General features: G+C 46.5%; 1 protein-coding gene across 12 annotated transcripts in view; it reads left to right on the top strand.

The window, feature by feature from the left end:
• CTBP1 (C-terminal binding protein 1) overlaps nucleotides 1-15,294 on the top strand; it is a 54,634-nt gene that overhangs the window by 32,904 nt on the left and 6,436 nt on the right. For all 12 annotated transcript variants that reach the window (XM_083503482.1, XM_083503477.1, XM_083503478.1 and 9 more), the window contains 4 exons: nucleotides 6,243-6,387; nucleotides 9,876-10,082; nucleotides 11,491-11,705; nucleotides 14,792-14,922. In XM_083503482.1, the coding sequence (XP_083359608.1) occupies nucleotides 6,243-6,387; nucleotides 9,876-10,082; nucleotides 11,491-11,705; nucleotides 14,792-14,922 (698 nt within the window). The remainder of the gene's footprint in view (nucleotides 1-6,242; nucleotides 6,388-9,875; nucleotides 10,083-11,490; nucleotides 11,706-14,791; nucleotides 14,923-15,294) is intronic.

The following is a 15,294-nucleotide window of genomic DNA, read 5'->3' as shown; positions in this document are numbered from 1 at the left end:
TCGGCCAATAAAATGAGATGAGCGCCGCAACCCCAGAGTCAGCCACGACTGGACCTAATGGTCAGGGGTCCCTTTACCTTTACCTTACTTGCCTGGATGGAGGATAGAAATGGGGTTTTGTGTTTATAAACCTATGACTTCTGTGTGGCTGGAATATAGCCCACTCTACAAATATCAGCGCCGCATGGTCCCTCTGTGTTCCTTTTTTTGCCTTTGGCACTGCTCACCACTAGCCTGCAACTCCCAGAAGCTTGCCTTTGAGGAAGACAGTTGCCCTCCGGCTGAAAATAAGACCCATCCTGATTTATAGCAATGCTGGCCTTGCAGAGAGTTTCTTAGAGGCTATTGGGGCAGTGTACATTTTTTTAAACATATGAAATGTGTTGTAAGAACGCTAAACATTTGCTTTTTGGAACAGCCCAACACAGAAATGGCTAGTGTCTCTGCAGAATAAATTTGAACTAGTATTGAACTATAGATCCGGATCTATCTGTGAAGTCTCAAAAAAAATTGGTTCCCTACCAAATAAATTAGTGTAATTTCTGTAAACTGCTAATGGCTGACCTTTTCAGAGAAATGTCAGGTTTGTTTCCTCTAATGGATGGAAGATTTCACCAGAGATGTTGGCAGCATCTCACAGGATAACTTGCTTCAGATTGTAGCTCGTCAGAAACACTCAAATGTTTCCACTCCAATATGGGCGACTGACCTTTAAATCCAAGGTTACCATAGGTCAGACCTCATTTTTCCTGAAGATAAGCACATTCAGTTTCCTAATTCAGTGAAGGGAGAATGTTCAGCACTGCGCTATTTCTCCTACCTAGCTTTTTTATTTGGGCGGGCAGGGGTGTGTGTGCAGGGAATCAGGGCCTTTCAGACAAGATGCTACTTCAAAGTCGTAGAATTGCAGAGTTGGAAGGAATCCCGTCTAGACCAACCCCCTGCAATGCTGGGGTGTAGACAATAGACTCACTCTCAGGTCCACTAACACGGTTGCTGCTAAATACCCTTTCCTGATACCCGAAGAATTGATGCTTTTGAATTCTGGTGCTGGAAGAGACTCTTGAGAGTCCCATGGACTGCAAGAAGATCAAACCTCTCCATTCTGAAGGAAGTCAGCCCTGAGTGCTCACTGGAAGGACAGATCCTGAAGCTGAGGCTCCAAGACTTTGGCCCCCTCATGAGAAGAGAAGACTCCCTGGAAAAGACCTTGATGTTGGGAAAGATGGAGGGCACAAGGAGAAGGGGACGACAGAGGACGAGATGGTTGGACAGTGTTCTTGAAGCTACCAGCATGAGTTTGACCAAACTGCGGGAGGCAGTGGAAAACAGGAGTGCCTGGCGTGCTCTGGTCCATAGGGTCACGAAGAGTCGGACACGACTAAACGAAGACAACAACAACAATTGTTGTATTATGCAGCCACTTCTCTGAGGTTTGGTGATCAGACCATCCACCTGATGTATTGGCACCTAGTTCATGGAAGCTTGTGCTGCAATAATTCCAAGAATCTCTTTTTTATCTGTGAACCTGCACGAGAACATGAGAATTCAATCCATTTCTGGGTGCCCCCCCCCCCCGCTGTAAAAACTGTGAATAGTGCGGGAGGCAGTGGAAGACAGGAGTGCCTGGCGTGCTCTGGTCCAGGGGGTCACGAAGAGTCGGACACGACTCAACGACTAAACAACCAACAACCCTTTCCTACATGCGACTCGTGGCCTACAGAGCAGCTGGGTTAAAAAAGGTTAAAAAAGCTTTGGTCAGAGTTCATTACAAGGCTCTGGAATGGTGCAACCCATTGCTTTCAGGAAGTGGTAGACTTTGGGGCGCCTGAGCGTGGTGGAATAGCAAAGGCCATAGGTGGCAGACTGCCAATATTTGTATGGAGCTTCTGGGCGAGATCACCCATGGCTACAGCGTGTGATAGCTTTGATATGTTAATGACAATACATTATTACCCTAGGAGCTCGGGTGGCGCTGTGGTCTAAACCACTGAGCCTCTTGGGCTTGCCGAACGGAAAGTTGGCGGTTCAAATCCCTGCGATGGAGTGAGCTCCCGTTGCTCGGTCCCTGCTCCTGCCAACCTAGCAGTTAGCAGTTCGAAAGCAAACCAGTGCAAGTAGATAAATAGGCACTGCTGTCGCTGGAAGGTAAACGGCGTTTCTGTGCGCTCTGGCTTACATCACAGTGTTCAGTTGTGCCAGTAGTGGAAAGAAGCCACATGACCCAGAAAGCTGTCTGTGGACAAACGCCGGCTCCCTCGGCCTGTAGAGCAAGATGAACGCCACAACCCCATAGTCACCTTTGACTGGACTTAACCATCCAGGGGTCCTTTACCACCTGGTATCTGGTACCAGTGTACTGGTACCTGGGACCAGTGAATGCTGCCTATTGTTAGTGGACAATAACAGCTTATCTCCCTCCCCATGTGTGTGTGTTTGTCACACAAATATTGTGTGATTGTCACAAACACAGGACATAGCACTGACTTCCCATGGTAAACATGAGATTGGGCGAAGGCAATCCGCAGCAACTCTCTAATTTTGTGCAATGTTTTGCCTTCACAGAAGACACACCCTGCAGTGGCCTTTTTGTGACCGGTGCCCTTGGCACTATTCACAGTTTTTAATTCTTTTATCATTCAAAGCAATAAACACGGTGCATAAAATGTTAACCATTTCGGTTTTTATTTCGGGTTTTTTTTTTTATTATTATCCACATGTTAATTAAACGTTTGTCACAAGTTCAGTAGGGAAGGGAAGAGAGGCACTTTATAATTGATCAAAATGTGAGGACTGGCACCTCCCCCCAAAAGCACTGCCCTTAATATTATTATTATTAATATTATTTTCATATGTTTTGTACGCCATCTCAAGAGCTTTTAGTGAGCCATCTGGGAGCTTAGGGCTAAAATGTGAAGAAATGAGGCCTGTGCAGAAGATATGATTGATTTGTAAAGTGCTCCTTTAATGCACGTCCTGCTGGGCAGGAGTCCCTGGGGGGAAAGAGTTTATATTTTGGGGGAGCTCCCATGCTATGCTTTCCTTTGCTTTTCTGAAACAAGCTGTAGGCTTCTTCAGCCTCTTGGGTGCAGGTAAAGTTGACAGCCAAAATAAGAGGCAAAGGAGAACTTCTGCTGAAGAATAGAGAGCAGCCATAGGTGTGCATTAAGCCTGACAGCTGATCCTATTCATCTCTTCTGTCTCTCTGCACAGTGGCTGCAGCAGCAGTGTGATGGGAACAAGGTGGAATTGTTGTTTAGTCGTGTCCGACTCTTCGTGACCCCATGGACCAGAGCACGCCAGGCACTCCTGTCTTCCACTGCCTCCCGCAGTTTGGTCAAACTCATGCTGGTAGCTTCGAGAACACTGTCCCACCATCTCATCCTCTGTCGTCCCCTTCTCCTTGTGCCCTCCATCTTTCCCAACATCAGGGTCTTTTCCAGGGAGTCTTCTCTTCTCAGGAGGTGGCCAAAGTATTGGAGCCTCAGCTTCAGGATCTGTCCTTCCAGTGAGCATTCAGGGCTGATTTCCTTCAGAATGGAGAGGTTTGATCTTCTTGCAGTCCATGGGACTCTCAAGAGTCTCCTCCAGAACCTTAATTCAAAAGCATCAATTCTTTGGCGATCAGCCTTCTTTATGGCCCAGCTTTCACTTCCATACATCACTACTGGGAAAACCATAACTTTAACTATACAGTTAAATGATACCCAGCTCTACCTCTCTTTTAAATCAGAACCAGTGAAGGCGGTGAAGGTCCTGCGTGAGTGTCTGGAGGCGGTTGGAGGATGGATGGCGGCTAACAGATTGAGGTTGAATCCTGACAAGACAGAAGTGCTGTTTTTGGGGGACAGGAGGCGGGCAGGTGTGGAGGATTCCCTGGTCCTGAATGGGGTAACTGTGCCCCTGAAGGATCAGGTACGCAGCCTGGGAGTCATTTTGGACTCACAGCTGTCCATGGAGGCACAGGTCAATTCTGTGCCCAGGGCAGCTGTTTACCAGCTCCATCTGGTACGCAGGCTGAGACCCTATCTGCCTGCGGACTGTCTCGCCAGAGTGGTGCATGCTCTGGTTATCTCCCGCTTGGACTACTGCAATGCACTCTACGTGGGGCTACCTTTGAAGGTGACTCGGAAACTACAACTAATCCAGAATGCGGCAGCTAGACTAGTGACTGGGGGCGGCCGCCGAGACCATATAACACCGGTCTTGAAAGACCTTCATTGGCTCCCAGTATGTTTCCGAGCACAATTCAAAGTGTTGGTGCTGACCTTTAAAGCCCTAAACGGCCTCGGTCCAGTATACCTGAAGGAGCGTCTCCACCCCCATCGTTCTGCCCGGACGCTGAGGTCTAGCGCCGAGGGCCTTCTGGCGGTTCCCTCATTGCGAGAAGCAAAGCTACAGGGAACCAGGCAGAGGGCCTTCTCGGTAGTGGCGCCCGCCCTGTGGAGCGCCCTTCCAGCAGATGTGAAAGCAATAAACAACTACCTGACATTCAGAAGACATCTTAAGGCAGCCCTGTTCAGGGAAGTTTTTAACGTGTGATTTTACTGTATTTTTGGTTTTATGGAAGCCACCCAGAGTGGCTGGGGAGGCCCAGCCAGATGGGCGGGGTATAAATAAATTATTATTATTATTATTATTATTATTATTATTATTATTATTATTATTATTATACAGACCTTCGTTGGCAAGGGGGTGTCTCTGCTTTTTAAGATGCTGTCTAGGTTTGTCATTGCTTTTCTCCCAAAAAGCAGGCACCTTTTAATTTTGTGGCTGCTGTCACCATCTGCAGTGATCATGGAGCCCAAGAAAGTAAAATCTCTCACTGCCTCCATTTCTTCCTCTTCTATTTGCCAGGAGGTGATGGGACCAGTGGCCATGATCTTCGTTTTTTTGATGTTGAGCTTCAGACCATATTTTGCACTCTCCTCTTTCACCCTCATTAAAAGGTTCTTTAATTCCTCCTCACTTTCTGCCATCAAGGTTGTGTCATCTGCATTCCACAAGGTGGAATGGGAGATGGCAAAACCCCAATTGGTACCAGTTGTGCCATTGGATGTGCTTATGGCAATTTTGATCCTTATAGAGGTGTGGTTTTTTTTTGTTACTCTTTTCGAGAAATAAGCAAACTATTGACAGCAAGAGAAACTCTTGCCAGCCCACCACTTATTGGAGAGCTCATGAGAAATTCTTCGTGACCTTAGATGCCTCTTGTATAAATTGACACCAGATGATGTTTTGGAACATAAAATCTTGGCTCGCTTTGGAGCTCTTTGCATAATGCCTATCTCTAGAGTTATTTTACTTTGAAGGATAGGTAGGGATGGGAACTGCCTTTCAGTTGTTTTATTTGTGTTACGCTTTTAGTAAAAGTTAAAGGATCAGAAAGGAACAACCGTTCTCCACAGTGCTAATAGCTCCACAAGAAAACACTTCCATTGCTTTGCTCTATTTTTCTATTTTGCTTTATTTCCCCAAAGGCTTTTTTCTTGCCTTAAACAACTAGGGTACACTCAAGTTCAGTGAAACCTGATAAATGTCTTGAGATTTGCCATGGTGCTAAAAACAAAATCTGCACCTCAGACTGTTGGTGGGCACCGGGTCCAGAGTAGTCAGATTACCAAGTACGTAACATCTTAATCCATGGTATTTTGCTAGGTTAAAGGTAAAGGTAAAGGGGCCCCTGACCATTAGGTCCAGTCGTGACTGACTCTGGGGTTGCAGCGCTCATCTCGCTTTATTGGCCCAGGGAGCCAGCGTACAGCTTCCGGGTCATGTTGCTAAGCCGCTTCTGGCGAACCAGAGCAGCACACGGAAACGCCGTTTACCTTCCCGCTGGAGTGGTACCTATTTATCTACTTGCACTTTGACATGCTTTTGAACTGCTAGGTTGGCAGGAGCAGGGACCGAGCAATGGGAGCTCACCCCGTCGCGGGGATTCGAACCGCCGACCTTCTGATCAGCAAGTCCTAGGCTCTGTGGTTTAACCCACAGCGCCACCTGCGTCCCTCTCACCTCCCAGGGGGAACTAGCAAAATATAGTAGCATTTGTGAACAGGTCTCTCAAGTGAACAGTAAGTCTCAGGCAATCATTTTGCTACCCATTCTGCTGCAACCGCACCTTGAAATTCTCCCTTGAGAGATGACCAGACTATTGGAGACGATGGCGTGTACCCCAGGAACTGGAATTCTGGAGGGCGTGTTGAGAACGTAACTGAATTGTGTTTGCCTTTGTTTTTCAGGTACTAAATGAAGCAGTGGGAGCCCTGATGTACCACACCATCACTTTAACCCGTGAAGACCTGGAGAAGTTTAAAGCACTTCGAATAATCGTTAGAATTGGAAGTGGTTTTGATAACATTGATATTAAATCTGCTGGCGATTTAGGTATGTCGTTAATTCACGTCTGTGAAATTTTATGTAGAAACCCAAGGGGGTTGGTGTTCAGACTTTGCTGACGTGCTTGAAGGTTGCACTTAAGTGTGGTACTCTGTATTTGAAATTAATTGAATAACTCAAGTAAGGGTACTCCAGTTGGTGCTTACAAAAATAAATAAGTAAAAATAAATTTTTATTTCTATCCTGCCCTCCCCAGCCGAAGCTGGGCTCAGGGCAGCTAACAACAGTAAAATAATACAACAGTCTAAAATCATTTCATTATAAAATCAGTTCAAATCAGATTAATGGCAACCATTGGGCTAGAGTTCTGTGAGGATAGCCAAAGGAGGGGGTCAGGCTGTGCCCTGGCCAAAGGCCTGGTGGAACAGCTCTGTCTTGCAGGCCCTGCAGAAAGATGTCAAGTCCTGCAGGGCCCTAGTCTCTTGTGACAGAGCGTTCCACCAGATTGGAGCCACAGCCGAAAAAGCCCTGGCTCTAGTTGAGGCCAGCCTAACCTCTCTGTGGCCTGGGACCTTCAGGATGTTTTTGTTTGAAGACTGTAAGTTCCTCTGTGGGGCATACCAGGAGAGGCGGTCCCGTAGGTACGAGGGTCCTAGGCCGTATAGGGCTTTAAAGGTTAAAACCAGCACCTTAAACCTGATCCTGTACTCCACCAGGAGCCAGTGCAGCTGGTATAGCACCAGGTGAGTGTGATTTCGCAGCGAGGACTCCGTAAGGAGTCTTGTCGCGGCATTTTGCACCCGCTGGAGTTTCTGGGTCAGTCTCAAGGGCAGCCCCACTTAGAGCGAGTTACAATAATCCAGTCTGGAGGTGACCGTCGCGTAGATAACAGTGGCTAGGTCAGGGCGAGAGAGGTAAGGAGCCAACTGCTTAGCTTGGCGGAGGTGAAAAAATGCCGCCATTTTTATAGCTGCAATCTGCGGCTCCATGGAAAGGGAGGTGTCGAAGATTACCCCCAAACTCTTAACGGACGGTGCTGGCACTAATTGTGCCCCTGCAAGAGATGGGAATTGCCCCCCAATCTCATATCATCCCGACCCAGCCAAAGGACCTTTGACCCAACGTAAAGGTAAAGGGACCCCTGACCGACTGGGGTTGTCCGCTCATCTCGCTCTGTAGGCCGAGGGAGCCGGCGTTTGTCCGCAAACAGCTTCTGGATCATGTGGCCAGCATGACTAAGCCGCTTCTGGCGAACCAGAGCAGCGCACACAAACACCGTTTACCTTCCCGCCAGAGTGGTACCTATTTATCTACTTGCACTTTGACGTGCTTTCGAACTGCTAGGTTGGCAGGAGCTGGGACCGAGCAACCGGAGCTCACCCCATCGCGGGGATTCAAACCGCCGACCTTCTGATTGGCAAGTCCTAGGCTTAGTGGTTTAACCCACAGCACCACCTGCTAATGGAAGAGGAGGGGAGGGTTTTTTTGCCAGTTTGCCCTTCCCCACTAGCCATGGCACCTTCCGTCCTGTTGGAGGATTCCCCCACTCTGGAGCAGGTCTTCAGCGTTTGATGTGAGCTGGAGGTTACAGAAGGAAAGGGGGAATATTCTTCCTTCTGTTAATGGAGGCATGCACTGGATCAAAAGCACATCTGTGAACACAAGGGGGTTCCACTATTTATATTTAGGCGTTCGTTGCTTTGCACTGACTTAGGCTGCCCCCTCCCAGCGCACTCTTGCTCCTTACATCCACCAAAATCTCTGGCTGCGGACATTGACTCAAAAACTTATGACACGTTTTGCTGTGGCAACGTTGCTGTGAACCGTAGCCCAGCTTCATTGCATATTTGTGTCATCTCTGTTGCAGACAGCGAAGGTATAGGTGCCTAACTTGAGTCATGCCGGCTGGGGCTGGTAGAGCATTATTATTATTTATTAATTTATTACAGAGGTACCTCGGGTTACATACGCTTCAGGTTACGTACACTTCAGGTTACAGACTCTGCTAACCCAGAAATAGTACCTCGGGTTAAGAACTTTGCTTCAGGATGAGAACAGAAATCGTGCTCCGGTGGTGCGGTGGCAGCAGGAGGCCCCATTAGCTAAAGTGGTGCTTCAGGTTAAGAACAGTTTCAGGTTAAGAACGGACCTCCGGAATGAATTAAGTACTTAACCCGAGGCACCACTGTATTTACACCCTGCCCATCTGGCTGGGTTTCCCCAGCCATTCTTGGCGGCTTCCAACAGAATATTAAAATACTGTGATACATCAAACATTAAAAGCTTCCCTAAACAGGGCTGCCTTCAGATGTCTTCTAAAAATCTTGTAAAAAAATTCCTTCCAGTAGCACCTTAAAGACCAGCTAAGTTAGTTCTTGGTATGAGCTTTCGTGTGCATGCACACTTCTTCAGATACACTGAAACAGAAGTTGCCAGATCTTGTAGTTGTTGTTCTCTTGTTGTTGTTCTTGTAGTTGTTGTTCTCTTGTAGTTGTTGTTCAAAAATCTTGTAGTTGTTGTTCTCTTTGACATCTGCTGGGAGGGCGTTCCACAGGGCGGGTGCCACCACCGAGAAGGCCCTCTGCCTGGTTCCCTGTAACTTGGCTTCTTGCAGTGAGGGAACCACCAGAAGGCCCTCGGAGCTGGACCTCAGTGTCCGGGCAGAACAATGGGGATGGAGACACTTTTTCAGGTTTACAGGGCCGAGCATGAGATTCTTAACCCAGGGCTGTATGTTTGAGCCCCACATTGGGCCAAAGATTCTCGCACTCTGGGGGATTGAACTAAATGATCCTTGTGGTCCCTTCCAAACTCTGTGATCTGGAGCAGTGTTGGCTCTGGGTTTTGATGGGCTCTTGGGCAAGGCATCCTCCATGCCACCTCCATGACTCCCAGCTCCTCACCGCCCCACGTCATGGAGGGTTCTTGAGCCCTCCAGCAGATGCCTGAGCATGCTGACCATTGGTGCCAGCCCTGGTCTGGAGGACCACAGGTCAGCTTCGCCTGGATCACAACCTTGGAGCATTCTAGAAACTAAATTCTGGCAAGTGAGCCTTGGTCCCATCCCTGGAGCAACTGCTGACATCCGGCTCCACTCTCCCCTGCCCTACCCAAAGCAAGAGTTTATTCCACAACCCCTCTATTTCTCTTGTGCTTTTCTGATGCATGACTTTTTTTAGATGGTTGAAGCAGCAGGTGGGGGCTGTCCATTTTTTAATCGTTGGAAAGGTGCATAGTCTTGCTTTAGGTCAGGCATAGGCAAACTTGGCCCTCCAGCTGTTTTGGGACTACAACTCCCATCATCCCTAGCTAACTGGACCAGTGGTCAGGGATGATGGGAATTGTAGTCCCAAAACATCTGGAGGGCCAAGTTTGCCAATGCCTGCTTTAGGTGCTTAATAGTATATGTCTTTCCAACATCTCTGAGGGCCAGGGGCTGGTTGAATTCATAAAGATGCTGGGGGGGGGGATTCCGTGGCATTCTGGAGCCACCCTAGGATTCAACACATTGTGTTTTTTTCTAATTATTATTTAAGGGATTGCAGTGTGCAATGTTCCGGCTGCATCCGTGGAAGAGACAGCAGACTCTACAATGTGCCACATCTTGAACCTGTACAGACGAACCACCTGGCTTCATCAGGCCTTGCGAGAAGGCACGAGGGTGCAGAGTGTGGAGCAGATACGGGAAGTGGCTTCTGGGGCTGCAAGAATCCGAGGGGAGACCCTGGGCATTATTGGGTTAGGTAGGCCCACCCTGTTGTCCTGCTCTCTGCTCTTTGAAGATAAAGTCTGTTTGTTAGTTAAATGCATCCATTGTTGTGGCTTAAGGCTAATCGGGACCCTAACAAACTGCTAGGGATGATGGTATCCTATTTAGAATCGCTGCCCTGGGTTAGCTAGTGCCCTAAGATGCTCCAAACCTATTGTCTGCGTTACCAGGGCCAGATATCTACCCCTCTACAGTGGTACCTCGGTTTAAGAATAGTCCTGTTTATGAACGATTCGGTTTACGAACTTCGCAAAACCGGAAGTAGTGTTTGCGAACTTTACCTTGGTCTACAAATGGAAACCGAACTGTGGAAGGGCACCGGTGGTGGGAGGACTCATTAGAGAAAGCGCGCCTCGGTTTAAGAATGGAATCGGTTTAAGAATGGACTTCAGGAACGGATTAGGTTTGTAAACCGAGGTACCACTGTATTTTGCTCGGTAGTTCATTTCTAAAATGTATTCCAGAACCGCCTTGTCACTCCGTAGCAGAAATAAGTTTGTTGAGCCATAGTGGGCAAGAGCCTACACAAAGTCTGGGGAGTGGTGGAAGAGTAACAGTGATGTTTTCCTAATGGAGCTGGAAATTTCTCTTCTCCATGTTTCATTAGAACTCTTTAAGTTGGACTACTGTGTACGTACTCTGCAACCTCATTCTGACGTAACACTAAACTATGGCTTATCATTATATGAATGGCCCTCTGCTTTGTGAACTCCCTTCTCTTCTTCCTCTGCAACCATGAGGAGGAGTAGATAGGAAGGTTTTGCTTCCACTTGCAACTAATTAGGGCCACGCGTTATCCTTGGACCCAGATAAACTGGGTATTCTTTACTATGGTTTAGGGAAAGAAGCAAACATTAAACCTTGGTTTACGATTCTGCTAAACCAGTGTTCTTCAGCTTTGGGTCACCAGATGTTGTTGGACAATATCGTCAGCCAGCTTAGCCGCAGGTGGGACCCACAATTGAAAAACACTGTCCTAAACCATATTTAAGAGTCAGCTTTGGGGATAATGATAATAAACCATGGTTAATTGAAAGCAGAAGCAAAACCTTCTCCTTATAAGACTCACTTTTCCCCTCCTAAAAAGTAAGGGGAAATGTGTGTGCGTCTTATGGAGCGAATGCAGGCCGTGCAGCTATCCCAGAAGCCAGAACAGCAAGAGGGATTGCTGCTTTCACTGCACAGCGATCCCTCTTGCTGTTCTGGCTTCTGAGATTCAGAATATTTTTTTTCTTGTTTTCCTCCTCCCAAAACCAGGTGCGTCTTGTGGTCTGATGCGTCTTATAGAGCATCCAAGCACCATCTGCATGAATGGGTGGTTGTTTTATACCTGCCTCAACAATATTTGTTGCAAGACAAAAAAATTCTCCCCCTCCCCGCAGGACGAGTTGGTCAAGCGGTTGCACTACGTGCAAAAGCCTTTGGCTTCAATGTCATTTTCTACGACCCGTACCTATCAGATGGCATGGAACGTGCTCTTGGACTTCAGCGGGTGACGACTTTGCAGGATTTGTTGTTCCACAGCGACTGCGTCACCCTCCACTGCAGCCTAAACGAACACAACCATCACCTTATTAACGACTTCACCATTAAACAGGTACGTTTCGGATAATGTCACAGTGACGATAAGAGTTAACATTTACATAGAATTTTTGTGTGTTCTAAGCACTTCACAAACATCGCCTTAGAGATACTTACGAGGCAGACAATGATGCCATCGCCATTTTGCAGATATATTGTTACAGTGTATATTGAGAGGCGAGCGGTTCTGCCATGCAACCAGGTATCAATTTTGTCTGCTGTCTGTCCTAGTAATAGGTTCTACTTGGTGAAGAAATGTCACATCCTACCACTGTAGTTTAATCACGTGGATCTTTGTTTACTCATGAACTGAAAAGTTGCCTTCTGATAAAATTTCTGCACATCTCAATTCGTAGATTAAGTGGCTACTGCCCCCTTGTGTTCAGTGCTAATACTCACAAGCGTTCCCATCCCAATTTATTTGTCCGGCTACTGGCGGAGGAGAGTACTTGAAATAATTTCGGACTTTCAACTGAAACGTTTGCAGATCACCCATGGCATTTACAGCCGTAACTGAGTTTTTATTGAACTTACATTATCAGAAGTGTATGCTTGCCAATCAAAACAACCATTTCTTAGTTCTGCAGGCGGAGAACTGCCTACAGAATAATGGCAGTCTTGCAGTTAGTTGCATCCTAGATGACACAACCTTGATGGCAGAAAGTGAGGAGGAATTAAAGAACCTATTAATGAGGGTGAAAGAGGAGAGCGCAAAATATGGTCTGAAGCTCAGCATCAAAAAAACTAAGATCATGGCCACTGGTCCCATCACCTCCTGGCAAATAGAAGGGGAAGAAATGGAGGCAGTGAGAGATTTTACTTTCTTGGGCTCCATGATCACTGCAGATGGTGACAGCAGCCACGAAATTAAAAGGTGCCTGCTTCTTGGAAGAAAAGCAATGACAAACCTAGACAGCATCTTAAAAAGCAGAGACATCACCTTGCCAACAAAGGTCCGTATAGTTAAAGTTATGGTTTTCCCAGTAGTGATGTATGGAAGTGAGAGCTGGACCATAAAGAAGGCTGATAGCCAAAGAATTGATGCTTTTGAATTATGGTGCTGGAAGAGACTCTTGAGAGTCCCATGGACTGCAAGAAGATCAAACCTCTCCATTCTGAAGGAAATCAGCCCTGAGTGCTCACTGGAAGGACAGATCCTGAAGCTGAGGCTCCAATACTTTGGCCACCTCATGAGAAGAGAAGACTCCCTGGAAAAGACCCTGATGCTGGGAAAGATGGAGGGCACAAGGAGAAGGGGATGCCAGAGGACGAGATGGTTGGACAGTGTTCTCAAAGCTACCAGCATGAGTTTGACCAAACTGCGGGAGGCAGTGGAAGACAGAAGTGCCTGGCGTGCTCTGGTCCAGGGGGTCACGAAGAGTCGGACACGACTAAATGACTCAACAACAACTATTGTGTTATGCAGCCATTTCTCTGAGGTTTGGTGATCAGACCATCCACCTGATGTATTGGCACCTAGTTCATGGAAGCTTGTGCTGCGATAATTCCAGGAATCTCTTTTTCATCTGTGAACCTGCATGAGAATTCAATCCACTTCTGGGTGTGCCCCCCCCCCCCCGCTTTGAGAGGTCTGGCGACTGGGCAGGAGGGCTTTTCAGCTGTGATGAACAGAATATGGAATAGCCCCTGGCTGCTTCATGGCCTCTATTTAGGCAGGTTGCAAAACCACCTTTATTTCAGCAGGCATTTTCAGGGCACATTAGATTTTAGAGTTGTGCTTTGATTCCCAGGGAACGAGGTATTAACATTTAGAAAAGCTTCTCTGAGATGTCTTGAGCCCATGGGACAGAGCAGGATGTCAAATAAAGAAATATAAACACATTAGTTAACCTGTTTCTATCTTGCTGCTCCTGCAATTATATGAGGTACTTCAAATTGTCGTTTTATTCTTTTTTTATATTAATTACAGTGCCGATTCTGTTTTTAAAAATGGTGCTGCAGAAATGTTGGTGTAAATGAATGCTCTGATCTTTAAGGTGCCACAAACCTTTACTTTTCTTTATTGCAACCAACAGAATTTGCTGTGCAGCTAATTCTATGGATTCTCTGTTGAGGCAGTTCATGATTTGTCTTTTATCTAGTCATACGCTTCACATAAACTGGTTTCTACAGCTTTCTGGGTTTCAAGTTAATTGGGTTTCAGCAAGCAAGAAATCTCAACATTATGGGCTGGCCATTTGTTGAATTACATTAACATAGTTTATGGATATGTTTGCTTGCAAGTTTCTGAAAGCCATGATACTTCTTGATGAAACATAAGTGTATTACTGAAAACTACAATTGTCTGTGTCAGTTTTATAATTTATTAAATATTTCCGCTTTCCTAAAGGATCTTGGAATGCAAAGGTGTTCTGATAAGTTATTAATATGCCACTTATTTTTATGTCGACAGCTGTGCTGTTCTACTTGGTACAACTTTAAGTGTTTCCATTGATATGTTAAGGCAAGTAGAAAATTACAATGTTGCCTCAGTAAGCAAATACATTTTGTTTGCTAATGGGTGCTTGTTTTCACATGTCTCGTTTTTAGTAATTTCTATTCACTTTACCTAAAAAAATTTTTTTTGCAGTAAATCAGTTCAGTTTCTTGTGAAAGGTAGAGGAAACAGCCTGTGCACTTTCTCCAAAGCCACGGCAGTTCCTTTCAGCGACTCAGAGTCTTAAATTTCATAAATTGTCATCTGACTTCAGTGCAGTACAACAGGGCACACATTTTAAAGTCCTGTTAACTAGATGGAAAGTATTTTTAAACCATATTTTAAAGGCTTGCTTTCAGTATTGCCTTAGGCTACATTATAGCATTTAAACACAGACTGAACATCTGTCAAATGCAAAAATTAATCTGTCTGATGCTCTTCCCCCTGGGCGTTGTTCAGTTTAACCATGATAAAGATGCAGTTTTGCTTGGCTATTTACACCTTTTAAGCTTCGTTTATAAGAAGATTTTTGTAGCATTTTTCCAGTGTGTAGTAAGGCGAGTGGTCCACTTTTTGGTGTAGGCTGTTCCAATGACAGCTGGTTCCTCTACTAACATCAACTTTATTTCACGCGCTTTTAATCTCGGTATTTTAACTTCCCGCAGATGCGACAGGGAGCCTTCCTTGTGAACATGGCTCGAGGAGGGCTAGTAGATGAAAAAGCACTTGCACAGGCCCTGAAGGAAGGAAGAATACGAGGGGCAGCCTTGGACGTACACGAGTCAGAACCATTCAGGTGATTCTGTTTCCTGTTCAGTGCCTGTTCTATTGCTAAACAAAAATTAAAAGGTAAAGGGACCTCTGACCATTAGGTCCAGTCGTGGCCGACTTTGGGGTTGTGGCGCTCATCTTGCTCTATAGGCCAAGGGAGCCGGCGTACAGCTTCCGGGTCATGTGGCCAGCATGACTAAGCCACTTCTGGCGAACCAGAGCAGCGCACGGAAACGCTGTTTATCTTCCCGCTGGAGCGGTACCTATTTATCTACTTGCACTTTGATGTGCTTTCGAACTGCTAGGTGGGCAGGAGCAGGGACCGAACGGGAGCTCACCCCGTCACAGGGATTCGAACCGCTGACCTTCTGATCGGCAAGCCCTAGGCTCTGTGGTT

The sequence above is a fragment of the Podarcis liolepis genome (assembly GCF_965112155.1).
Source record: "Podarcis liolepis genome assembly, chromosome: 5".
Lineage (NCBI taxonomy): Eukaryota > Metazoa > Chordata > Lepidosauria > Squamata > Lacertidae > Podarcis > Podarcis liolepis.
The sequence above is the reverse complement of the archived record's forward strand: the minus strand, read 5'-3'. Positions and strand labels throughout refer to the sequence as shown.